This window comes from Psammomys obesus, unplaced genomic scaffold (assembly GCF_907164565.1).
Source record: "Psammomys obesus unplaced genomic scaffold, mPsaObe1.curated_primary_1811, whole genome shotgun sequence".
NCBI lineage: Eukaryota > Metazoa > Chordata > Mammalia > Rodentia > Muridae > Psammomys > Psammomys obesus.
Genome location: NW_026596125.1, coordinates 18,333,732 through 18,358,207, shown reverse-complemented (window position 1 = coordinate 18,358,207; position 24,476 = coordinate 18,333,732). Strand labels below are relative to the sequence as shown.

At 50.0% G+C, this 24,476-nt stretch overlaps 2 protein-coding genes across 5 annotated transcripts in view; one reads left to right on the top strand and one right to left on the bottom strand.

Moving 5' to 3' along the window:
• Window positions 1-428: 428 nt before the first annotated feature.
• Eno4 (enolase 4) lies at window positions 429-23,907 on the bottom strand. Of its 4 annotated transcripts, none has more exons than XM_055630039.1 (14): window positions 22,864-23,907; window positions 21,020-21,148; window positions 19,949-20,139; window positions 14,634-14,776; window positions 12,755-12,924; window positions 12,545-12,676; window positions 11,443-11,496; window positions 10,115-10,168; window positions 9,139-9,306; window positions 6,825-6,950; window positions 5,332-5,524; window positions 3,009-3,076; window positions 2,415-2,532; window positions 429-1,068 (listed from the first exon to the last, which is right to left on the bottom strand). In XM_055630039.1, the coding sequence occupies exons 1-14, from the start codon at window positions 23,275-23,277 to the stop codon at window positions 941-943; spliced, it is 2,088 nt and encodes a 695-aa protein (XP_055486014.1). In that variant the 5' UTR covers window positions 23,278-23,907; the 3' UTR covers window positions 429-940. The 4 variants fall into 4 exon arrangements, with proteins under 4 accessions (XP_055486014.1, XP_055486017.1, XP_055486015.1 ...); XM_055630042.1 differs by lacking the exon at window positions 22,864-23,907 and adding an exon at window positions 22,236-22,646; XM_055630040.1 differs by lacking the exon at window positions 11,443-11,496.
• The window catches only part of Hspa12a (heat shock protein family A (Hsp70) member 12A), a 138,893-nt gene continuing 137,390 nt past the window's right edge, over window positions 22,974-24,476 (top strand). The window contains exon 1 of the mRNA XM_055630043.1: window positions 22,974-23,029. Within this exon, the coding sequence (XP_055486018.1) occupies window positions 23,027-23,029 (3 nt within the window). The 5' untranslated portion in view covers window positions 22,974-23,026. The remainder of the gene's footprint in view (window positions 23,030-24,476) is intronic.

Sequence of the window (24,476 nt, the reverse complement as noted above, 5' to 3'; positions counted from 1 at the left end):
CACTAAGGCCAGGGGAACTTCCTTGTCTCAGCCGTCCTGCCTTTAAAATGGATTTGCTGCTCAAGTTCCTCTGCCCCACTGTTTGCTGTGAAGTGTCTGGGGAGACAGTGGATCCCACAGACTGTGACACATTTTCCCAGGCTTGGAGTGACACTAACCAGCTCCCCATGCGAGGGTCTCCCTTGGTCATTCTCTTCAAACAGACTAAGCCCCAACCAAAATACTTGTGCTGCAGGCTTCTCCGCTGCGCCCCACAGGTGGCCCCTGGTCCTGCCAGGCTCGCCTTTCCTCCCTGCTTGAGTGTTTACTGTCTGCTAAAAGCCACGTGCTGGCTCACAGGAGAGGAGCAGGGTGTGTCACGTTCTGAGCCACATGCATCTTCATGCTGTGGGCTAAGAGGGCACCGAGTGACGGCAAGAGTATTCATTCACAAGTGTGTTTATTGCACCCATTTTTGTTCCATAAGGGATCTAAAGAGAAGATAGTATAAGAATGACGTAAGAGGAAGAATGGTTGAAAGGTCAGTGCGTGTAGGAAGTGAAAGAGGGTGTTGCTACAGATGAGGGCAGCCCGTGGTGCTCCGTGGCAGCTACGAAAGCATCTGTTGTTGGACAGAGGTCCAGGAGAAAGAGTCACCGTGGCAATGGGAGCTGCTCAGGGGAACAGTCTTGGTTCTAGAGGGGCACGGTGCGTGGCTGAGCGTGGGTGTTAGGCCAGGACCCTGAGGAGGAGACAGTGGAGCCACTGTCCTACAGGATTGCAGAAGACAAAGCCCCCAGAACTCCCGGCAGGACCAGCAGATACATGCATTTACCCGACAGTGAAATGGGAAGAACAAAAAGCAGTAGTGCCAGCTTGCAGACACACTTCTCACCAGCCAGCCAACACTTGTGGTGTGGCCACGCCCTGAGGGCCCAGCCCCTCCAGGCTCATGTTTTAACTATTCCTTCGTAACCCCTGTGGGAAACATGGAGTCCAGGGGCTCGAGAGCTTCAGCAGCAGCAGTAGCCTCTGCTGTCTTTTCAGCATCCTCTTGAAAGGAAGAAAAAGTGTGTTCTCCTCTGAAACCTATTTAAAAACAAAACAAAACAAAGTAAAGTTTTCCATCTTGACCAGTGGTGCTGAAGATTGTTAGACCCATCCAGACAGGTTCCAGATCTCCTAGAAGAGCCTGGCACCGGCCCGTTCTGCTTGTGGTACAGCTTCTGTGACATTTGGGGGCAGCTGGTATACAGTACTAAAGGCAGGCAGAACCACGCATGATAACGACCATAATTCAATGGCTGACATCTTGCCAACATTGCCTCCTCAAGAGCAGGAGTGGAGCTATTTGTTTTGCTAATTTGGGGTGCCCTTTGTGTTTATCTAGGAGCTTTAGAGAAATTTTCACTAATAGCTTAATCCATTCCAGAATGCCAGATGCACTGGGCTAGCACCTAATAAGGGGTGGCTCTCTCTGGCCTCCCAGGGTTCTTTTGGCTGTTCCAAAGCAGCTGACTTTCTTGGAAACTGGAAGTCAGAGAGGTCTTTGAAGTCAGAATGACAAAAGATGAGATAATATTTAGAACAATATGATTTGGCCTGCGGGGAAGGGGCACGGACAAGCCATTGCATCATACAGTAAACAACACAGCCTAACTCTGGACTGCCTTTACACAACTCTGAAACCATCTTCTAATTACACCTTTATTTCTCTGGAATCTTACGGTGTATTTGAAGTCTCCATTTTTAGTTAAACATGACGCTTTTTGTTGTTGTTCTGATAGCTTTTCTCTGTGTAGCCTTATGACACCTTTTTTTTTTTTTTTAATCACAATTTTATTAGTCTCTTCTTATCTCCCTGCTTGTAAAGGTCACCTTTGGGCCAATGGGTAATTTTGAAAAGTAAAGGTGAGTATTTAGTAAGCTTCTCTTCAGTGGGCACATAAGAAGCTCCCACGTAGATTTACAAAGTTTGAGCTGCATAAGCTGTGGGCTCCTCTCTTCGGGGCTTTAGCCTCTCTGTGGTGACACGTTGCAAGCGGCACACTGCCAGGCTGTTTGAAGTAAACCAAGTTACTTCCAGAAGGAGCACATCTGTCTTTAACGTCCAGGGGCTGTGCAGAGAAACCCTAAGTATAATTTGGGCCCTAACAAAAGACAGGCTTGGAGACTCCAATCAATTAATTCTATTGAGCAGCTCCAGGCAGTCCATCCATCAGGGAGAAGGTGGCGAGAGCCTTGCATTCAGGTAAACAGATAATCCATTAAGCCAACAATGGACATTGTGGCAAGTGCCACCCTGCTCTTGTCAGCGCTGATTTCTAGCCTTCGGATTGTCCCGCCCTCCTGCCGAGGGACTTCATTCCCTCCCTTCCCATCTTTGTTCCCTTGTTCAGGGCTAAGTGAAAACAAAGCAAGAAAGCAGCACGTACCCCAAGTTCCGCTCTGGATGAGCTCTTCCTCTATGGCGAGAAGGCGGTTGTATTTGGTCACCCGTTCACCCCGAGAGAGACCCCCCAACTTGATAAACCGGGCACCGAGTCCAACAGCCTGCAGTGGGGGAAAGCGTACTTTAAACGGGAGCATTTCTGTTTGGAGCGGACCTTTAATGAGAACGGGAACTGCTGAGGGAGCTGAGGGGGCTTCTCTTCGCCTCTAGGGAAGTAAAGTGGCCTGCTGGCGGCTGAGCCCGAAGGCAGGCAGATGGCGTGGCTCAGCCTCCATCAGGCACCGGTTTCATGGGAGCACGGCCTGGCCTTTCGCACCCCGTTTTAGGAGGGAAGATTGCAAGTGTACACCCCAGTCATTTGATTGTGCCCGGCATTTTCCCTGGACTTCAATTTTGCCTCTTTTAAAAAGTTCAAAGATTAGTACTTTGCAAAAGGGAGCTGTCTGGGAGGAAGCAAGTCTATTTCATAAAAGGTTACTCGACTTTCTCCACCAAAGACTGCATTTCCCTGAAATACCAATTCATCATAAAAGCGGTGTTTTGGCAATTCTGCAGTTGACCGTCGCTCTGCACTTACCAAATCGACAAGGCTGTCATCAGAGGCCTCTGCATCCGTGCTTCCAAAGACAGCGAGATGCTTCTTACCTGTGGGAGCGGCTCCTGTCAGTCATGTGCGGCCCACCAGGGCCTGCTCGGAGCTGGGCGCTGCTGGGCACGGGCAGCTGAGCACGCGAGCACGCAATCTTATTCCTCTGGCTTTATCTGCTTAGCTCTTTTTCAGTACCATATGTGCTTTTAAAATCGGGGGCAGGGGATGCTGCAGAGGCTTGAGGCCTCGCTTGAACCCCCAGGCCCCCTGCATGCGATGACACCTGTGACCCCAGAGCTTCCACAGGGAGAGGAGACAGGGCCACCCTGCAGCTCTCAGAATAGCCAGCCCGGCCTCTGCAGTGGGTCTGTCACAAAAGATGTGTCAGATAGGGCAGCAGGAGAGGCCCAGTGCCCAAGGCTGACCTCTGACCCCCACAGAAACATGTGCTCCTACACTCACGAGAATGTGCATGCAAAACCACAGAGGTGCATGCCATTACGTGTAAGATTACAGTGTACAGCGTCCTCACTACTAAAAGGCCAGGAGAGGACACTCGGGGCAGATCGCCTTTTCAGGAGCACAGCTACAGCGAACATTCAGCTTGTTGCTGTCTGATGTGACGGACGAGCTACAAGGGCATCAGGTGTGGGGCCCGCACCGGGCACAGCGACCGTCCCACCTTCTCCTGGAGAAATGGACTCACAGCAACGTTTTTCTGGGTAACTCAGAGTTGCTGGTATTTGTACATTTGGGGGTCTCAACCCCCTTGAGGCTTGCCAGGGTCTACACAGGCAGAGTTCTATAGTGACAGTGTTTGTGTTTTCCAGGCCGGAGCCAGTGAGCAGCCAGCCTGGGAGAGCAGGCCAGGCAGGAAGCATCCCAGTTGTGCTCGCTGGCACCAGCCCCAGCCCCCAGGCCAGCTCTGAACCCTGCTTCTGTCTGAGACTGGCCTTATGTCTAGCTTATACTCCTGATGGTGGTACCCTGGTCAGAACTGTGCATAAGTGTGCAGGACAGCTACAACTCCCTGCATTTACACTGCACTGGGGGTGTCGGCCTGTGGCTGCACCGTCTCCATACACATCAGCACATGGAGGGAACAGGCGGCTGTGAGGAAAGCTCAGAGTCGCATCATTAGGCGGGGCAGGGACAGTGTGAACACCACATGCAGTTCATCTGAGGTGAGGAGGACTGACTGCAAGTCGGAGAACAGCAAGTCAGAGTGCGTGGCTGGACCTTCAAACATGGAACTGAAAATGAGCGGGTATGAGCAGGCCAGGCGACTGAGGGCCAGGAGACCTGACCTCTCTGGGCCGCAGCAGTTTCTCAGAATGGAGAGGGTGATGTGTACGACTTCTGTTGTGAAGGTTCTCCCTAAGGATGACGTGGCAGCTCTCCCCTGGTCCCCCAAATCCATCGCAGTGACCCCTTGGCTCTGACTTAGCATCTGCTCCAGTTGTGGGATCCTGCACCAGCCTGCGCCCGGATGCTTGCTGACACCAGGCGGCTTTGCCAAAATGCAGGTTAGGAATGGGCCTCCCTCCCTCCCCAGGTCTCTGCTGACAGCAAAGCTGCTGCCCCTGAGTGGGATCTTCCCAAAATTTGCTCAACTGTTGAGACAGAGCAGCTCCCTCACAGGGCGGGCCGTTCCCCAGCCCGCATGGGGAAGAGCAGCCCTGTCATTAAACTGTGTCCACGCGGTGCGCATGCATGTGTGGACAAACACGCACACGTGTGCATTTGGGTGAGCGCACATACATACATGCATTTGGAGGCCAGAGGGCACACTCAGGTCTTGATCCTCAGGAAGCACCCCACTCGACCTATCTATCGATCGATCAATTGATCTATCTGTCTATCATCTGTCTGTCTATCAATCTATCATCCATCTATCTATGGAGGCAGGTTCTCACATTAGAAAATCACTGAGCAGCCCAGGATCCTCCCATCCTCACTTCCCATCACTCCATCACCCGGGATAATGCGTGCACTTGGCTTTTCACATGGATTCTGGGAATTAAACTCAGGCCCTCATACCTATGAGCAAACACGGATGCTGAGTAAGTTCTCGAGCAGGTGAGGCAGGCTCACAATCTGCCTACCCTTCTGCTCCATGGTGGGGCTTTGTGGATAACAAGCTGTTTCCCTGGGCCTTTCAGGCACTGAGCTGCACTCACCCCCACAAATGGCTGGACTTCCTTTGCTTCCAAGATTTAATCCTGGCTTTTTACCAAGGTAGGCAGACTGTGTGGGCTGGGCTCCTTACATAAGCCAGCCATCATGGGGCTCGGATCAATGGCTCACTCACTGTCAAGAAGACGCACTATCTCCACCAAGTCCATCATGGTGGTCTGGTTTGTGTGCTTTATGATCAGCCCGTGGGATCTGGGGGTGACGTTCCTGTCCTCTAGGACTTTGGACACACTTCTGGAAGCAGAGCCCGTGATCAGGTAGCACCTGGAGGTGGCAGCAGAGTACAGGGCGTCCCACTGCTCCGAGTCCTGGGAACAGGCGGGGCTGGTCACCGCAATGCAGAGTAGCAGGCCAGCAGCACACACACAGGTTGCACACTCACTCTGAAACACTGAAATGTTTTCCTTGACATCCGTGCCCTGGAGACCCTATGCCACTTTCAGACAAACTAGAAGCTTCTAGAAGCTTCGTGGGGAGAAGTTTAAGTAATTTGATTTGAGCCTTAAGATCCTGGGGGAGAAAAACAAAAACCAAAACCCAAAAGCATCAGTGCCTGAGTGTTAGCCCACATTGAGTGGGAGTCCTGTGAGCCCAGCCATCACTATCCCCTGATTTGTCCCCAGTGCGGGTAAATGCTGGCTGGCTAGAAGGTTCCTCAGTTAGGAAACAAACAAACAAAAACCTGGAAAGGGCTTTGTTAGAGCCTTGGCCATCTCTATTGTATCAGTGATGGTCACTGTATGACATGAAATACTGTGTGTGCATGTGTGTGCGCGTGTGTGTGCGCGTGTGTGCCTGTGTGCATGCATACACCTAGGCGAACATGAGCTCTGCTGGCCACTGGACCAGATCTCAAGCCATCCCATATCTGCTGACTGTGTGGGTGGGTCCTGTCACCTTGACAGAGCCGTGGTCAGTCTTAGGTGGTCGTCACAAGGCCCCGAGGCCGGGGAAGGGTTGATGGGAAGCAGCTGGATCAGATCTAGCTTTCCTGTTGTCCGGAATCTAGTTAGTTGCCTCAGAGAGAATATCTATATAGATGGTCCTCAGAGTCCTAAGACCAAGAGCTCCAATTTCGGACGTGGCCTTTAGAGGACACTTAATAGATGCACTCATTTGAATATGCAGCAAAGCCTCAGGATCTCAAGCCTTCTAAAGCTATAGCTGTTACTTTTAGGCAGACGTGGTAACTGGCCTTAAAGGGCTGAGAAATAGCTGGCTTCATAAAAGTCCTGTTCCTATGAGCACATGAAAATGATATATGATTAAGCTATCGAAGCCCTGGCTGGCACAGCAGGGCCAGCTCCCATCAGTCAGGCTGCTAGTGAATACTCAGGTACTCCTAGAGGGCTGTCGAATGGCTGACTTCATGGCACAGACAGGCACGCTCCTGGGTAATTGTGTTGCGGCTATTCATTTGCTTAGTAAGCGCCTTTTCATAAAGGCCAAAACAGAGTAGCCCGGCCACAGCCCAAATTACAGCACATTCCCAATAACAGGTCCCGAAGAATAGGGTCCTTATTCTGCTTTGTTATAAAATAGGGAAGGTGAGACTGCATGCTTTACCACATGTGAAATATGTTGTAAGACAGAAAAGGTTGGGCTCACCTCCTTCCTGAAGGGATCCATCAGGGCGATGACGTACGGGTACTTGTTGAGCAGATCCAAATACAGTTCCAGCATCTCCGCTGCGCTCTTGTATGAGCCAACCATCACTTCGTACTTGCCTTTGTTCTGGAGAGATAAGCAAGGCAGTGAGGAGAAGGCGTGTGTCCTCAGAAGACGCCACCAGGCCCAGCCGCTGCACACCAGGTGCTGTGAGCCAGTTCTCTTCAAGGTGCACTCTGCTGCACAATCTATGCACTGCATTTTAAGCTTCAAGTGGTTTTGAACCTGGGTAAGTCAAGTCGATGTTGCTCCTGATGCCCCCTGACAACTCCGCCCACAGATGTCTGCACAGAACCCCTCGGGCACAGAGTGGGAGGAGAATGGCTTGCTATGGAGGTTTCTGATGAGGTAGTGCAGGCCCCCAACACCAGGGCAGGTGGACAGTGACACAGAGATGTAAACAGCCACACAGCCCGCCACTGTAGAACCCACCATTGGTCAGCCGGCAGGGAGCAACCCTCGTGCCTCCCCTTCTGTGAACATATTAACCTGAATTCAGGGCAGAGCTTCTGCATGCTAGTATCCACATGAGAATCCCGGGAAGGTGTCCCTTTCCCAAGTAGCCAATCACTTGCAGGGAGAGCCACACACTGCCCTGAAGGGGAGGGTTCTGGTGCAAGCCTATGTGTCTGGTTCCTGCAAAGACTCCTGGCAGAAAGTGTGAGAGTAAGTGGTGGGGAAGGATCCAGCTCCATCCTGGAAGACAAAGCAGCTTCCAAGTTTGTGATGGGTGGCACCAAGGATGCTGATGGGAGGGGGGAGGGGGACAGTCTGCTTCCCAGTGCCTGCCTGCTGCTCCAGCAAACAGCCAGACTGGAACTAAGCAGGGTCTTAACAAGTCTACAGTTAAGTGGATTTTCTACCTTTTTCAAATTAAAAAGCAGAAGTTTTAGCATCTGAAATGAGAAGCTTAAAAATCCTATCTTGTCAGAGAAGAAATGCTAATGACTGAACCAGCATTATTGTAAGAATTATCTGATATCAAGCTAATACATTTTACTGAGTATACGCAATAAATACCCCTTCTAGTTAGCACTAGCAGCCAGTATATTCATAGTCCTGGGTACATGTTGCTGATGAAAACATGCAATTATTTTTCTTAATGGTCTGCTTAGGAACCAATCATTACATGAAGAATAGGAAATTACTTTAAACATCTCTTTATGTGCTTAGTTTCTTTAGAAAGTAAAATAACTTCTAGAAATCAGCCAAAACTTAGGGTTCTTCTATACTGTTCAAAAATTTTCTTTGTAGTGATACAATCACAGTTCAGTGAAATCCTATTTGCCCTGTCTCCTGAGCCCGACATTAATTACCAAGTTGGCACAGTGTGCCTGAATATGACAGGCATTTTATAAAACTGAGACTCAGCATTGGCACCTCTGAAAACGGGAGGTATGTGCAAGTATGTAGAATAGGAAACTGCCGAGATTTCTTGAATTTCTTGAAGTGGATTCCCAGGTGGAGCAATAGTGAGCGCTGTGCCGGGGGGCGGGGGGGGGCGTTGGGGGGTGGAGGGGGGCAGGTCCCATCTCCTAATAAAGTATTTCTTTATGCAGCTAAAATGATTGCCAGGTGATGGCCCAGGCTGGGGACAATGGCATGTTTAGTGAAGTAAACATGCTCAATGGTGTCATGCTCACCTAGTGTGTGTGTGTGTGAAACCCTCAGGTATGGGTCTCCATGCTTGAGACTTTTCAGCATTTTCAACCAAATGATTTATACTCATAAAGCATACCAGACTGTCAAATTATTCCCCAACAGCTTTCATGGTTACATGATAAATCATACAATTTAAACAGGTTCCTAAGAAGCCCATAATGATAGGATTTTATATTTTTTTCACTTTTAAAAATCTTTATGTGTCCATTTTGATTGCAGAATTTTTCTATATAATCATGATATTTTAACGTTACTTTAAGAAAGTAATAGTACACTATTTTCTAATATTACCTGATTTGGCCTTCTCAAGGTCATGTTTATTTATGCACATGATGGCAACCATTCAGAAAATATCCAGGTAAATTCTAATTTAAAAATCATGTCCTGAAGCCAGTCACAGTGGCACACGCCTGAAATCCCACAGATTACAAAGACAGGTGGATCTCTGTGTTTGAGGCCAGGCTGGTCTACAAAGCGAGTCCAGGACAACCAAGGCTACCCAGAGAAACCCTGTCTTGAAAAACCAAAAAAACAAAACAACAAAAAACAATCATGTCCTGCACACACGTGGCTGTTCTGGAGGGAAACTCACATAGTCCATCAGCTCATGCCCAGCACAGTTGATGGCCACGTGCAGGCTCACGCCCAACTCCAGTCCCAAGTTTGAGCAGATTCCGCTAAGCAGCAGCAGTGGCTGCTCTATGGTGTCATAGTTGATGGTTAAACAGCCTAGGTGAGACATCTTGCCAGTGATTGGTGGCTGCAAAATCAAAGGAAAATGATGTAAGTCATCCGAAGCATGTAAGATCCCTGGAGCCCCTCTGAGAGACTGAACACGGGTCTCCAAAGACCTCCACTTTCCACATTCGGTGCCTCCTGCACTCACCCTCACCCATCCCTGGTCTGCGCCTGTGGTTCCCCAACACTGTCCACCTGGCATCTTTCTTCAGGGCCCACCTCTGCTCTACCTGACTGGCTCTGGCCCTGTATGCTGGGCTCACCAGAGCCACAGCCACCAGGCTATCCCTGTAAGCAACCACAGAGCTCTCAGTTAGTCCTCGTCCCCAAACCCTGCTTTCCCATGTTGTTTTCCTCTGCGTGAGCATCACTGTTACACTTCTTTAAATTCGTGCTAGCGGTAATGTGGCACACACCGCCAAGCCTGGCACCCAAGTGCTACACGGTGGAAGGACGGAGCCACCTCCTCTGAGCTGTTTTCTGACCTCCATGAGTTCGAGGTCAGAGAACAAAGTGACCCGACTCTCTCTTGGAGAAAGTTTTCTCTCTCCCTCTGCTAGTGACACAGTGACTATCTAGACGGCCCTATGCCACGTTATTTATAAAGACAATCTCTGTCCCAGGTCTTTCTCCTGTAGGGTCAAACACAGTCCTGCTAGTGCTAAAGGCTTGTGCCCTAAAGACTTCAGCTGGTGATGGCTCCCTGGGGAGACTGAGGCCCCAGCTCCGTCCCAGCTCTTCCCGTTTGATCCTGGTGTTGGCAGAAAACATGGAGGAGGAGAGAAGCAAAACCCTGCTGTCCACAGCAGAGGTGGGCAGCATGCGCCTACCTGACCTCTTTTGCCATCGTGCCCTTTTTTGGTCTCTGGTTTTGGAGGTAGGATCTATGGGCGATAAAGGAAAATATGCTACTTAGTGTTTTTAGACGTCCCTGGGGCAGCAAGCTGAGCTGTGGGCATTTCACCCCCATCACAGGTGGACCAAGTGGGCCACAAATGCACACACACGGACCAGTCCAGCAACGCTGTTCTTAAAGCCCCAGTGTCTCAAGCTCAAGCGCACCTCTGGTTCGCCCCCTCCTCTCCCTCACTCCCTTGCACACTCTGGTCAAAGCACAGGTCACATCAGGAACTCCTGGTGTGTGCGGGAGGGCACCAAATCCTCTCTTGCTCTTTGGAACTACTACTTGCTGCTGTGGGATTTGCTCTCACAGGCCCAGTATTCTCAGTAAAATCAAGCTGGAATTGACCTTTAGAGAGAGCCTAATGTCATGAAATACTCTGTAAATCCTAAAGGATGACCTCAGCAAAGAGACAGTTGTCTCAGAAACCAAAATGGGACTTTCACTATGTCCTTGGAAGGTAGTTCCCCTGCCGAGGAACAATGTGTGCCCGTGGACATAGGCAGCTTTAGCTGATACCCTAACTCACACCCAGTTGCCTCAGAGGAGGACCCTCAACTGAACAACAGCCTAGATTAGACTGGTCTGTGGCCATGTCTGTGAGGCTCTCTCTCTGTCTCTTTGTCTCTGTCTCTCTCTCAGGGTTTCACTGTGTAGCCCTGGCTGTCCTGGAACTTGCTCCCTATCCAGGCTGGCCTCAAACTCACAGATGCCACTGCCTGACTCCAGAATGCTGGGCTCCCAGGTGTGCGCCCCCACCTCCAGGGGCGTTCCCTTAACTGACAATTGATATGCAAGGACCCAGCCTCCAGTGGGGGTGCCCTCCCTAGGCTGCTTCCCTAAAGCCTTTTGTAATGTGCCTTTTGCACCCCCTGTTGGGACAGCTAGTCCCCTCCTACCTGTGAGCCTCATTTTCTTCATCCTTGTCCTTCCTGGTATCCAGCCACCTACGCAGAGGCATCCCTTCCTCTCCTGCCCACCCCACAGTTCCTACTCCAGGTCCCTGTCTGAGGTTCTGCCCTGGCTTCCCTCAGTGGTGGGCTGATTCCTTCCTGGACATGGAAGCTGAGTAAACCTCCTCCCTGTTCTTGTCATGGCGTTTACTGTAGCAACAGGAAAGCAAACTAGGACACCTTGGTTTGGATGGGGCGCCCAAAGCAAAGGAACACATGTCCACAGCAATAGCAGCAATGCTGATCAAATCCCAGAATGACCTGCGAGCTGTTGTTCAGTAACTGCCATGAGCCCTCTACCTACCACGTCCATAGCTCTGCTGACTTGTTTCTGGATTTCCAGAAGCAGCTCTATACCCTGTAAGAAGAACAGCCACGATGTACAGTCACAGTCCGGGGTTAAATATGAAGCTCATGCCTGATTGCCCGAGCTCCCTTATGCTATTCACGGACTTCCCCCTGAGCAGAGCCAGTGGCTGGTGTGGTGCCCCCTGCTGGGCTGAGTGTGAGTGGCAGGCTCTGCCTTGGTATCTTCACTGGGAAAACTGGCTAACTTCTTTAGTCACATGAGAAATAGAGCTGGGGTGGAGGGAGGGCTGGTCTGAAAGAGCGCTTGGTGTCCTAGGGGACACAGGTGCAGTTCCCAGCATCCACATCAGAATGTAATTCCAGTTCCAGGGACTCCAGCACCCTCTTCTGGCCACCTCAGGCACTGCATACTCAGCGCACAGACACAACCCACACACATAAAATAAGGCCTTTAAAGGGCAGAAGAGGAGGAGGCTGCTGTGATGGTAGGGCACGTGAGGATGATGAAGGCGTGTGGAGGGCCTGGGCCCTCACAGCACACGGTAACTCAGAGGAGTCTTGTAGTGGGTCTGAGTGTGGCAGAACCTGGCAGCCAGTGTCACACAGAAACTCTAGTCACCTGAAATCTGTAAATTGTGAGGTACTGATGGTTTTGTTTAAAGGGGACTCTTCACAAAGTGAGTGAAGCTCTTATAAAGCTTACTTCCACGGACTTGGGATAATTTCCCTTCTGCAGGAGGGGGGTCCCTCTGCTTTCTGAAAGCATTCCCCATACTGTGAACCTTGAGCAGAGACACGTACACCTGGTTGACAGGGGACTCCAAGGGGCATACCGACCCTCGGGGCACTGAAGGCATCACGCGTGTACAGCAAGCACCTGATGGGTCTGGGCTGCCTGCTGGCCTGGGCTACACAGTTTCTGCCTGCTACAGCCAGTAAGAAAAAGTGCTCTTGGAACTCCCAGATGCTGGCTTTTCCACACAAATAAGACCGTGTGATTGCTGGAAGTGACGAACGGGACCGTCTTCCCTGATCTACGCTAAAATTCATAATGGAGAGGATTGTGGGTAGGGTGCGCCTTAGCTGCTAGCAGGGACCTGTTTGGTTGTTAGTCCCGGACTGGGGATACACAGCACTTCCTTCAGGAGATTCAGCTTCCCGGGCGATGACTTCCCGCAGCTGAGTACAGATCCCATCAGCAGAGGCATGGTGAGTGTCGGTCGCTGCTCCTGAAGGCCAGGAAAGCAGGGGAGAATGAAGATGTAGCCCAGGGGCACACCAGCTCCACACTGGGACGCAGTGCTCACCTGACCGTGCTTCAGTAGTGCGATGCTGAGGTACAGAGGAATGTTGCCCAGGCTGGCACTGGCTTTGGCAACTGCTAGTGACACAGCTCCTATGGCCATGCTACCAGGGAGCACCAGTTCAGGGGGCTCTGGAGGGACGATAGGCTTCTCCAAATTACTATCCTTCCGTCCTGCAGGGAAAGCACAGAAGGATCTTTCCTAGAAGTCTCACTAGAATAAAACCACATCTTAACACTGAGATCACACGCAGCCCAGCACAGAGGCTCCAGGGATTTACATGCTTAGCAGGACACAGTCACCCTTGGCCATGGATTCTGCCTAATGATTTTTAAACCACTCACCATAAACTTGGTCCACAGTCACATGTGACACATGCTGCCACCCCCACATTCCCACGAAAGGAACCCGGGGTTTCTGATAAAGCCCCAAGCCCAACAGTCTACCCAGACTCCTCACCGTGCTCACTTCCGGTTCATGGGCGGCCTGTCAGTGCACACCAGCGACCCCTCCTAAGCCTCCAGCCTCCCGTCCTTCCCCACGGGGACCTCAGCTCGGGTGAGGTGCATGCACACCCAGCACAGCTTGGTGCTGGGCGAACCCTGTCTCCAGCTTTCTCTCCCCTTAAGCTCTCAGTTCTGTAAGCCAAAAGCAACGGTAAATGGACATTCATTGGTGGACCCTAGGTACAGCTCAAAAGTGTCCATGGCACCATCTGGCTGCGCTTACACAACCCTTTTCCTTTGTTCACTTCTGTTCCCCTCTGAACCTCAGCAGCACAAACCAGGAGATAAAGGATCTTGTCTCCATGGCCTCAGTTCTCTCCTGGCCCGTGTTTTCTTGTCTACTGAAATCCATGTTTTAACTGGGTGTCCAGATGTGCTTAGGGTCATCTTAGCTCCTGGCAACGAGTCCTTCAGAGCATGCTCTGATTCAGTAGATAAAAAAATGTTCACGCTGCTAGGGCCAGTTCTAGTACTACAAACCAGAGGGGCCCTTAGGAGTGCTGAGAATGTGGAGCGGAGGACACACTGAAGCAAAGGGTTATAAAACAAATGTTAGTTGATATGTGAGACCAAAACAGGACAAACATACCTTGCAGGTTAAGGTTTCTGCTTGCAGTCAAAACAATAAGTTCCTGGTTGTCTTGTGTTAGTTCCTTGCAAGTTAAGGTTTATATTTGGAATTAAGAATGAGTTATTGGCTGGGCGCAGTGGTGCACACCTGTAATCCCAGCACTCAGGAGGCAGAGAGCTCTGAGTTTGAGGCCAGCCTGGTCTACAAAGTGAGTTCAGGACAGCCAAGGCCACACAGAGAAACCCTGTCTCAAAAAAAACCAAAACAAAAAGTTCCTGTTTCTTAGATCTGATGTAAACTGCAAACATGATTTTCAGCCATCCCAGTCATGTGTACATACGTGCTGTCCCTTCCGTTTCCTGTCTCTTTTAACAGTGTGTAACAGCTGACTCTCTTGCCCCTTTAACACCTTGTCTCTGCTGTAAAAGGCCCTTTCAGAGGCCAGCAGGGGCTGCTCTCCCGGACCCCAGCTTAGACGGTGAGTCCTGGGTGCACAGCTTCCTTTACCTGGACAGTCGCGGATTTGACCTTTTCTCCTTGTGAGTCTCAGGATTAACAGGTAGAGACACCAACAAAACTTGCTTCTGTCAAAGCAGACTTCTTATTATGAGATGGCTTTTTTGATTGCCCCACGGAAACTTTCAAGGAGGTGCAAATTCTGCCCTCCCCCATCTCCTTCTGCCCCTCCCCACTGACACCGTCAAATGCATTTTATTCAGGAAGTGTTCACCTGTGAAAAGAGCCCAGGCACTTTCCTCCTCTTGTCTGTGCAACCAAAGGTGTCAGGAAGCAGTGACCCACTCACCTGACTTCTGCCCCTTTTTCTTAGAGGGAGGTGGAGGAGGGGGGGGTGGAATTACAGTTTGGGGTGCTTGCACAGGCTCCTCTTGACTCCTCTCCAGTTCTTTTCTCTTTTTATCTTCTTGTACTTTATTTTCAAAGAAGACCCTGAAGGCAGGAAACACAGGGCTTTACAATGCACTGTCATGTTTCATAGCTAACCCTGATATGTTTCAATAATAGGATTTTTATGCTAATAAAGAACAAATTACCTTTAATTTCCATGGTTAATAAAAGTAAATGGTGGTGTTAAAACTTTTTTTTTCAAGAATCAAATTCATTTTTCATGAAAAGCGGTGCTTTTGAGTTGCTCATCATTTAAGTTACTTTTTATACTCTCAAAATAAAAGTTGAAGACATAATATGATTACGGTGACTGGATTTCCTTTTTATATCAATGACATTCAGAAGCCAAACCATTCAAGAAGCCGTAGTGAAAACAGTGCTGTAAAGATATCTTTTCCGTTTCCCTTGTCAGGGGATTTCTTTTGCGCACCCATGTGCGCCCTGTGGGTGTGCAGGTCCCCCTGAAGGCCGGAGGTGTCTGAACTCCCCAGAATCTGAGCTTACAGGTGGCTGTGAGGTGCCTGATGGTGGGTGACAACCCAACAAGTTCCCTTTTCCTTTAGATGAGAGGCAGGTGCGTGCGTGTGATGTGATATAAGCATGATTAAAAATTAAAAAATTAAAAAACATTGGGGAAAGTCCCAACAGACACAACCTCACAACATTTTATGACCTCTCCCTATCAAATAAAACAATAACAGCCTCCAAAAACATAAAAATAAAAAAAAACAAACCATAAAGACATTCTATGGGAGTCAGAAGAGATTTATATTACACTTATTAATAATTCTGTTAGTTAATCTAATCAATAAGATTGCCATTAGCTCTGGATGCCAATGAGCAAATTCTCAGCACAGAGATTTATTTGCCCCAGAGAGACAGACGGCAGGGATAAGGGACAGACAGGAGACAGAGAGGCTCAGAGTCCCTTCATTCCCACCATCCTGTCTTATTATTGGGTCGCTGGGTGCTGGGTAAGTGGGCGTTGTTCTCTCTGGCTATTTCCTGCTGACTTTGGGGTGTCATTGTTAGGGGACCCAGGGAGGCTGAGAGGAGCAGTTGTGTCGGTCACTGTCTGGGTTCTGCAGAACCATTTGGGACCAGACAGGTGTAGGCTGTGAGGCTGGACCAGGACAAAACTAAAGTCCAAGTGGATCAAAGATTAACATAAAGGCAGACACACTAAACCTGTTACAAGAAAAAGTGGGGAAGAGCCTTGATCTCATTGGCACAGGAGACAACTTCCTGAACAGAACACCAACAGCTCAGGCTCTAAGATCAACAATAAATGGGACCCCATGAAACTGAAAAGTTTCTGTAAGACAAAGAACACTGTCGTCAGAACAAAATGACAGTCTGCGGATTGGGAAAGGATCTTCACCAACCCTATATGTAACAGAGGGCTAGTATCCTGACTATATAAAAAACTCAAGAAGTTAAATAGCAGCAAATCAAGTAATCCAATTTAAAAATGGGGTATAGAGCTAAACAGAGAATTCTCAATAGAGGAATATCAAATGGCAGAGAAACACTTAAAGAAATGCTCAATGTCCTTAGTCATCAACTAAATGCAAATCAAAATGACCCTGAGATTTCACCTTATACCTATCAGAATGGCTAAGATCAAGAACTCAAGTGACAACACATGCTGGAGAGGATGTGGAGAAAGGGGACCCTTCTCCATTGCTGGTGGGAATGTAAACTTGTATAGCCTTTGGAAATCAATCTGGCACTTTCTCAGACAATTAGGAATAGTGCTATCTCAAGATCCAGCTATACCACTCCTAGGCATATATCCAAAAGAGGCTCAAGTATACAACAAGGACATTTGCTCAGCCACATTCATAGCAGCTTTATTCATAATAGCCAGAAGCTGGAAACAACCCAGATGCCCCTCAGCTGAGGAATGGATACAGAAATTATGATACATTTACACAATGGAATACTACTCAGCAATTGAAAACAAGGAAATCATGAAATTTTCAGGCAAATGGTGGGAACTACAAAAGGTCATCCTGAGTGAGGTATCCCAGAAGCAGAAAGATACACACGTCATATACTCACTTATAAGTGGACATTAGACATATAATGTCTAATGGATAAACATTAGGATAAACATACTAAAATCTGTAAACCTAAAGAAGCTAATCTAGAAGGAGGACTTTGGGTAAGATGCTCAATCCTCACTCAGAAAGACAAAGAGGATGACAAAGACAAAGACAGAAGAGGGAGAAAACAGGGAACAGGACAGGAGCCTACCACAGAGGGCCTCTGAAAGACTACCCTGTGGCTATCAGAGCAGATGCTGAGACTCATAACCAAACTTTGGGCAGAGCGCAGGGAATCTTGGGAAAGAAGGGGGAGATAGAAATACCTGGAGGGGACAGGAGCTCCACAAGGAGAGCAACAAAAGCAAAAAATCTGAACACAGAGGTGTTTTCTGAGACTGATACTCCAACCAAGGACCATGCATGAAGATAACCTAGGATCCCTGCACAGATGTAGCCCATGGCAGCTCAGTGTCCAAGTGGCTTCCCTAGTAATGGGACTGTCCTGACATGAACTGATTGGCCTGCTCTTTGATCACCTCCTCCCCCCCCCCCCCCCAGGGGAGAGCAGCCAGATCAGGCCACAGAGGAAGACAATGCAGGCAGTTTTGAAGAGACCTGATAGGCTAGGGTCAGATGGAAGGGGAGGAGGACCTCCCCTATCAGTGCACTGGGGAAGGGGCATGGGTGGAGAAGAGGAAGGGTGGGAGGGATTGTGAAGGGATGAGAGAGGGAGCTATAGGTGGGATACAAAGTGAATAAACTGTAATTAATGAAAATAAAAATTAAATTAAAAAAGAAATAAAAGAGAAAGAATTTGAAAATACTGCACCCACATCCTTTCTCATCCTTTTCAAAAGTTCTTTCTCCCTCCAACCATCCTTCTCTCTCCCCATCTCTCTCTCCCTCTCCTTCTGCTTCTTTTCCTCTCTCCCTCTCTCTCTGTCTATCTCTCTCCCTCCTTCCCTCATTTTCTCCCTCTCCCTGTCTCCATTTCCATCATTCTCTCCCTCTATGGAGGAAAAAGAGATTAAGATAAAGGGGAAAAAAGGATCCAGAAACAGAAGAACATGAATCAGTCCAGACAGGAGGTTTAAGGGGGAAAGTCCAGGAGAAAAAGGATGCAATAAAGCAGAAGCTGTGACCAAAAAATCCAAAGTAAGGATGTCTCACTTAATTCAAGAAGACCAAAAAAAAAAAAAAATGCTTTTCAATGGCCGGCTGCCCCAAGTTCATTATCCAACTCTGGGGCAAAAAAAACATGGCTTTGCTCATGGCTGAGTGATTAAACGTGAGAGGCTGCAGCTGCCGTTGCCTGTCTGGGGGTGGAGGCTTACACCTGCACAGAGAGGTGGTTCTGACCCCTGTACTTAGCGTGGCAGTGAAGGACACTTCCTCAGCCCTACTTGGCTCTCGATTTTAAGAGTTAAAAAAGTGTAATCTGTTAAAAAAGGAAAAAAAAAGTGTAATCTGGCCTAACAGTCTAAGACTTGGTTTTAGCTGGAGGGCAAAATGAAAGCAACGGCCACCGTGTCCCTGGGGACAGGTCTGAAGAGCTCAGAGATGGCCTCACATTGGGGAAAGGAGTCTCTGGACCCATGAACCAATCTTTACCCTGACAAAGTTCTTTGATGAGTTGAGGGAGCTCTGTATAGAAGAGACGCGCGGCCCTCAGGACCTCACATCATGGTTTAATTAGGTAAAACAAAAACCTCTATCATCTTCCCCAGCAGATAAATGGTGAATTAGTGTCTCTGGGTTGCACTGTTAGAACGTTTGATTTTTTAAATTGCTGCTTGAGTTGTTGACTTGAGTTTAATAAAAAGTTGCCAGCTGAGGGGGCTGAGGAGGCGATCCAGCAGCTGAGAGAGGGTGCCGCTCTCGTGAAGACCGCAGAGGGTCGGACAGCACTTTCACAGAGGTCACGTGCGACTGCTGGAACACACAGGCGTGATCCGTAACAGCAGCAAAGTGACAGTTATGACGTAGCACTGAAAATAATTCTGTGGTTGGGGTCACCACACATAGGAACCATAGCAGCATCAGGGAGCTCCAACCCCAGGAGAGCCTATGCCCTTTTCGGGTTCCTTTAGCACCAGACACACACGCAGCACACACACATATATGCACACACACATACATGCAGGCAGAAAGCTCATACACATAAACGGAAATAAGTAAATCTTTAAAAGATTTTAAAGGTAAAAAAAAATGTAGTTAAATGAATTTTGGTTTATGATTAGGACAGAATTTCCAACAATTTCTGATACTGCTACAAACAGGACTCTGGTGTTTGAACCGAGTATTCTGTGCACTTCTGCAGAGCAGCCCCCTCTGCTGTGACTATCTTAAAGGCAAATGTCGATGGACCCTGGGGATGGCAGCGTGGCCCCGCAGGCAAAGCCTGTCTCCAAGCCTGACAGCCTGAGTGTCAGCCTGGAACTCAGCATGGAGGGAGGAAAGAACTCACTCCGGCAAGGTGTCTTCTGACCTCCGCAAGAGCTGCTGCAGCACGTGGTGCACAGTCCCACACACACACACACCCTCATGCACACAAAATGAATGTATAAGTGAAAACGTCGATCAACTCTGAAAAAGTTAAAGGTTGTCTGTGTCTTGCAGTATCAAGTATTCAGCAAGATTCAATTCTAAATGTAAAAAAACACATCCATCTCAGTGTGTAAATCTGCTTTAGTCTTTAATGAACCGTAGAACTATATACCAAAGAGTGATTGTTCTTAGTAATGTTTGACCTGTATAACGATTTCATGTCTATGGATAGAAAGCTCCAGGGTTGGGGAGATAGGATAGCCAGGGTTGGCCGTGCACGCATGCAGAGCCCAAGGTCAGCTTCCAGCACCCACGTGGAAGGCCAGGCACGGTGGTGCACGCCTGTAACCTTAGCACTGCGCAGGCAGAGACAAAGGGGCTCGCTGGCCAGCCCAGCTGAACCAGAGAGCTCCAGCTTAAGGCAGAATCCTTGTCTCAGAATACAGGGAGACTAAGGAGGAGAGCTGTGCTGAGCCCTGGCCTTTACTAGCTCCTGCTCATGTGTGCAATGTTAAGTGCCTTGGGGAAAATGGGACGTCTAAGAAGTGCTGCTCCGAGGGCCACGCAGCTGAAAGAGCACGCACGGCATTTACACCTGGCAGCTGTGAAGCTGTACCTGAGCCTGTGGTCCACCTCTTCCTGGTTGGAGGGGACCAGACCCCACAGCTCCTCTGTGAAAGATTCATTGACCCACTGCAGAGCTGTGCTCACGGCCAGCGCCCTCTCCATCTCCTCTGCGTCCACCACGTCTGGCAAAGCGTTCTCCAGGACTTCAAAGTGCACAGGCGTCACCACGGAGCAGATGTACTGGCAAAGACACAAACGTCCCACACTTTCCCCCTCTCCCGGAAGACAGAGAGTTGACTTGAGCTAGCAATTCACATTAGTGGAAATTTATCTCCAACCTCAGGAGGGAACAATACACATTTCCCCACTATGTTTGCATATCTGTTGAAACACTGAAGAAAGTTGACTTCATGAAACACTTCAAATTACTCTCTTGTTAAAACACTGGTAAAAAAAAATTCCCACATAGAGCTTTCCCTATTACTACTTCTCCAGAAAATTAGCTACAGATTTACTCAGAATTATTCTCCTCTCAGAGACTGTGACAATTTTATTTGTAACAAGTAGTTAACAACATGAATTAAACTGTTAAATTCTTTTCAATTTTTGAATTTAATTTTTTAATAAATTTAAACTTTTAAAAACTTTTGTTTTCCTGAGCTACAGTCTCATGTAGTCCAGGCTGGCCTTGAACTCACTATGGATAACAGAAGAAAGCCTTGAGGTACTGACCCTCCTGGCCTCCATCTTCAGAGTGCTGAAGTTACAGGAGTATGCCATCATACCCAGCCTTCAGAATTATCTAAACACTTTTCTTTACTTAAATTGTTACTCTACATATCTCAAACACGTAATATTAAAGGTGTTTTTGTCTCATCTCCTTTCTCCCCCGGGATTGTTTTCTGGTCGGCACATCATGTCTTTGACCAAAGCCATGCACGCAGCATTGCTGATTGCCTGAGTCAAGCTTTTATCAATACCTATGACTAAACAGCAGTGTGCATGTATACATGTCATAAATACTGAATTTCAAAACATTGTTTCTGCAATTTAGATGATTCTTGCTAATGTACAAAGCCGGGCAGGGCATACTAAGGGACAGAGTCCATGCGCCTCGTACCTTGGGGAAGTTCTGAACCGTGCAAGAGATGTCCACCTGCAGCGTGGGAAAGCCCAGCCCATCCAGCACGATTTTCCCCACGACTCTGCAGATGGAGGGCGGCTTCGCAAGCTTAGAAAAGTAGTTTGCCTTTAATGAATGCACAGAAACAAAAAGTAGTGAATCACATTGACTCTACAAGGCCAGGCACATCCTACAAAAAGCTCTCCCACGTGTCCTACCTGGATCTGGTTAGCCCCACACCCCAGCCATGCTGAGTCTTGGCACGAGGGGCCAAGTGTCGGATTCTTACCACTCATCAGGAATACACAGACCACCTCACCCCACAGGCCTGCCGTCACTCTTTAGCAGGCCTTTCTGTGGCAAGTCAACTAACTCCCTGATATGTCTTCCAAGGTTATGGAAGCCACTGGTCTCTACAACACTGTGATGCATTCAGATTTAAGAAATCTGGAGGGGGGTGTTTTTTTCATCCCACCCCCAGGCAGGCACCTGCCTTTTCCCCAGTGACAGCAAAGGACAATGACAGTCACGCCCTTCGTCAGCCGATGCAGTGCTGCCTAACTCCAAGCATCCTCTTGGGAGTCTTAGTAATCACAATTCCTTTAAGTGGCAGAGAAGTCATTTGGAAGGGATCCAAGACGGATGTCTGAGGGCTCAGCCCACTATGGGTGGCGCCACCCCTAGGCGGGTTGACCAGGGAGGATTAAGAAGCAGGCTGAGCCAGCCGCGGGAGCAAACCAGTAAGCAGCACTTCTCCGTGGCTTCTGCCCGAGGCTCTGCCTCAGTGGTGGACTGTAGCACAGAAACCTAACCCAAGGAAACCCTTTCCTCCCTAAGTTGCTTTGGGTCAGAAGGGTGTAGAAGAGCAACAGAAAGCAAACTAGGGCGGTCCCTAACTAAGGTGTGCGAGTTCCCAGGGAGCTGCGCCAACAAGTGCCCCAAGGCCTCACAGACTAGGAGAAAACGCCAAGTACCCGGAGCCCGGGCTGGGTGTCCTTTTAAAATTGAGACCAGGCAACAGCTCCCTTAGCAGGAGAGGGTGGCGACTGAAACCCCTATTAAGCCTTCAGTCACCCATTCCACAGATAGTGCAAAGTATCCCCTGGGGTAAATCACTTAAATCCGTTAGAGAAGGGGAAGTGGTTTCTTGCTTCGTTTTAACCTTGGTAGAGTTTCTAGAGAGTGCGCTAGCAAAGAGTGGTACCCCAAGTACCTTCTTCCCCCAAGGCAACTCTGACACACAGCAGTAGCTCATCAACCAACAGGTAACAGAAGGGCAGCCCTGGCCCTGGGAGAACTCAAGGACACTTAGTCTAGTCACGTGGGCAGCGTAGGCCGGTGAAGTTGGGGACCTAGCCAAAGCAGGGTGTAAGGTTTGCAAACGCAGGCGGTCAGGCTTGGAATCCGAGCAATCTGGAGGCAGGGGAAGCCGGTGGAACGAGACCCCGGGCTGGGCTGCGGCCAAGTCACAGCCCCGGCGGCGTTCATTCCGCGGTCCAACCTGGGTCCCTGCCCACTTCGGCGGGCGTCAGGTGTGTGCTTTAGAAAACAAAAGGCAGGCAGGCAGGCTCCTCGGATAGTACAGACCCGCGCCAGGCTCCCGGGCCACAGAGCCTCAAGCTTCGCTTCCTCCGGGCACCCTCGGCGGTCCCCCCGGTTCCCCCGCGGCCCTCCAGCATCCCCACCCGTATCCGCCCGCATCCTCTCCGCGCCGTCGCTAGGCGCCCGGCTGAGTGGTACCCTCCCTTCCCACAGCGCGCAGGCGCGACCTCAAGCGCAGACGCAGTGCGCTGCCGCAGCGTGGGCCGGGGCGGGGGAGGGCGCTCGGCGCAGGTCCCTACCAGGTGCCCGTAGACGTCTGCAGGCTGGAGGTAGAAGGTGGTGTTGAGCAGCTCTTCCAGCCTGCGCGGCACGTCGTTCTCCTGGTAGTACGCCATCGCCTGCTGCTTCAGCCTCTTCAGGTCCCTAGGGACCCCACAGCTGCGGCCGCCGCCTTCTTCCCCCATGGTGAGACTCAGGGCTGCCGCGGGCTTCTCCAGGGGGCCCGCCAGCGTCCTCGTGTCGCTAGGCAACGCAGCGAGATCCGGACCCCTAGATCTCGCGAGGCTTCCTGCCCTCACCGGCAGGAACCTCTGCTCTCCGTTAGAGTTCCACCCCTGTCCGTCCGCATTCCGTCTTCCCTCGGTGCTTCCTGGGCCGCCTCTCTCAGCCCGATGGCCACTGCTCCTCCGACGGTGTTCCGGACGGGGAAACATTTAACGATTGTTTGAGTTCATTTTGCAGAAGTTGGGGCGCGGTGCCCGCTACTTCCAGCTGTGACCAGGCGCTCCTCGACTCTTCCAGTCACGAGGAGAGGGATGCGAGAGCCCAGGGTGCCCTTCCTGAGCCGCGCCGGCCCTAGAACGCATCCATTCCAACCCACGCTGTGTGCTTGCTGCTGGCCTGCTGATGCTCTCTCAGAAACAGCTTTGCACGCCCTCGGGCGGGGGGCGGGGATCACTGACGGGGACGTCTGCGAGGAAAACCCAGAGTAGGCAGCAGGACGGGTGTAGGGCGATGCAGAAGCAGCACCTAAGAAGGTCCTGGGGTCTTGGTCTCCGCAGAGGGTGCCCTGTGTGGTGTGATCGTCAGGTATCAAACGCAGCGGTAGAACTCGCGGTGCTCGAGATTCTTCGATGGTGCCGTACTGGGCCGAGACGGGCAGGGTGTTCTCGTTTCGCTGTGGCCTGTTTATGTTCCCGACCGGAAACGGGTTGCTTGAGAGATCTGTGCCTCCACTGCTCAGTCTGCCCAACAGACAGACTTAAAATACCCCAGAGAGAGAAACATTTGGGAACAGTTGTTTTCCGTAGATGTACTGTGGATGTGGGTGAATAAAATACCTGATTCTGTAAGTACTGTTATGTAACCCAGATCCACTCCTGGCCGCTCTGGACTCCCCAGGCGCTACCCACCCCTACCCCCACCCCCCCGCCTGGCTGTAAGTCCTCAGGGTGGAAGTAGAGCAGAGTCGCCCATCCTGCTGTCCACTGCAGAGCTAGCCGCTGACAGTAGGTTTTTAAGGGACCTTTGGATGAGAAGAGCCCACGGTGTTCCATTGCTTTCATTCTTCCGTGCCCTTGCTCGTGCCCCCCCACCTCCCGTGGAAGGCACCTCCCTCTCCCCTTCTGGCATGTGTAGCTTAAGTCCTGTGTGTTAGGGAAAGCTTTGCTTTACATTCTCACCACCAGCAGCCTGTTCTTTTTTTCTGAACTTCTTGCCTGATTGAACCCTGGACCACAGATCTCAGCCCTTGGGCTGGCCCATTTGACTCTTCTCTTTTCATTCTTCCTGTGCCCAGCTTGGGTCTCTGGGGCTGACACCTGGGTGCAGCCACTGAGCTCTATCTCCAGACCTCATTTAATTTTTTTTTTCCTTTTTAAATGTGAGACTTGGTCTCACATCCTAGGCCACC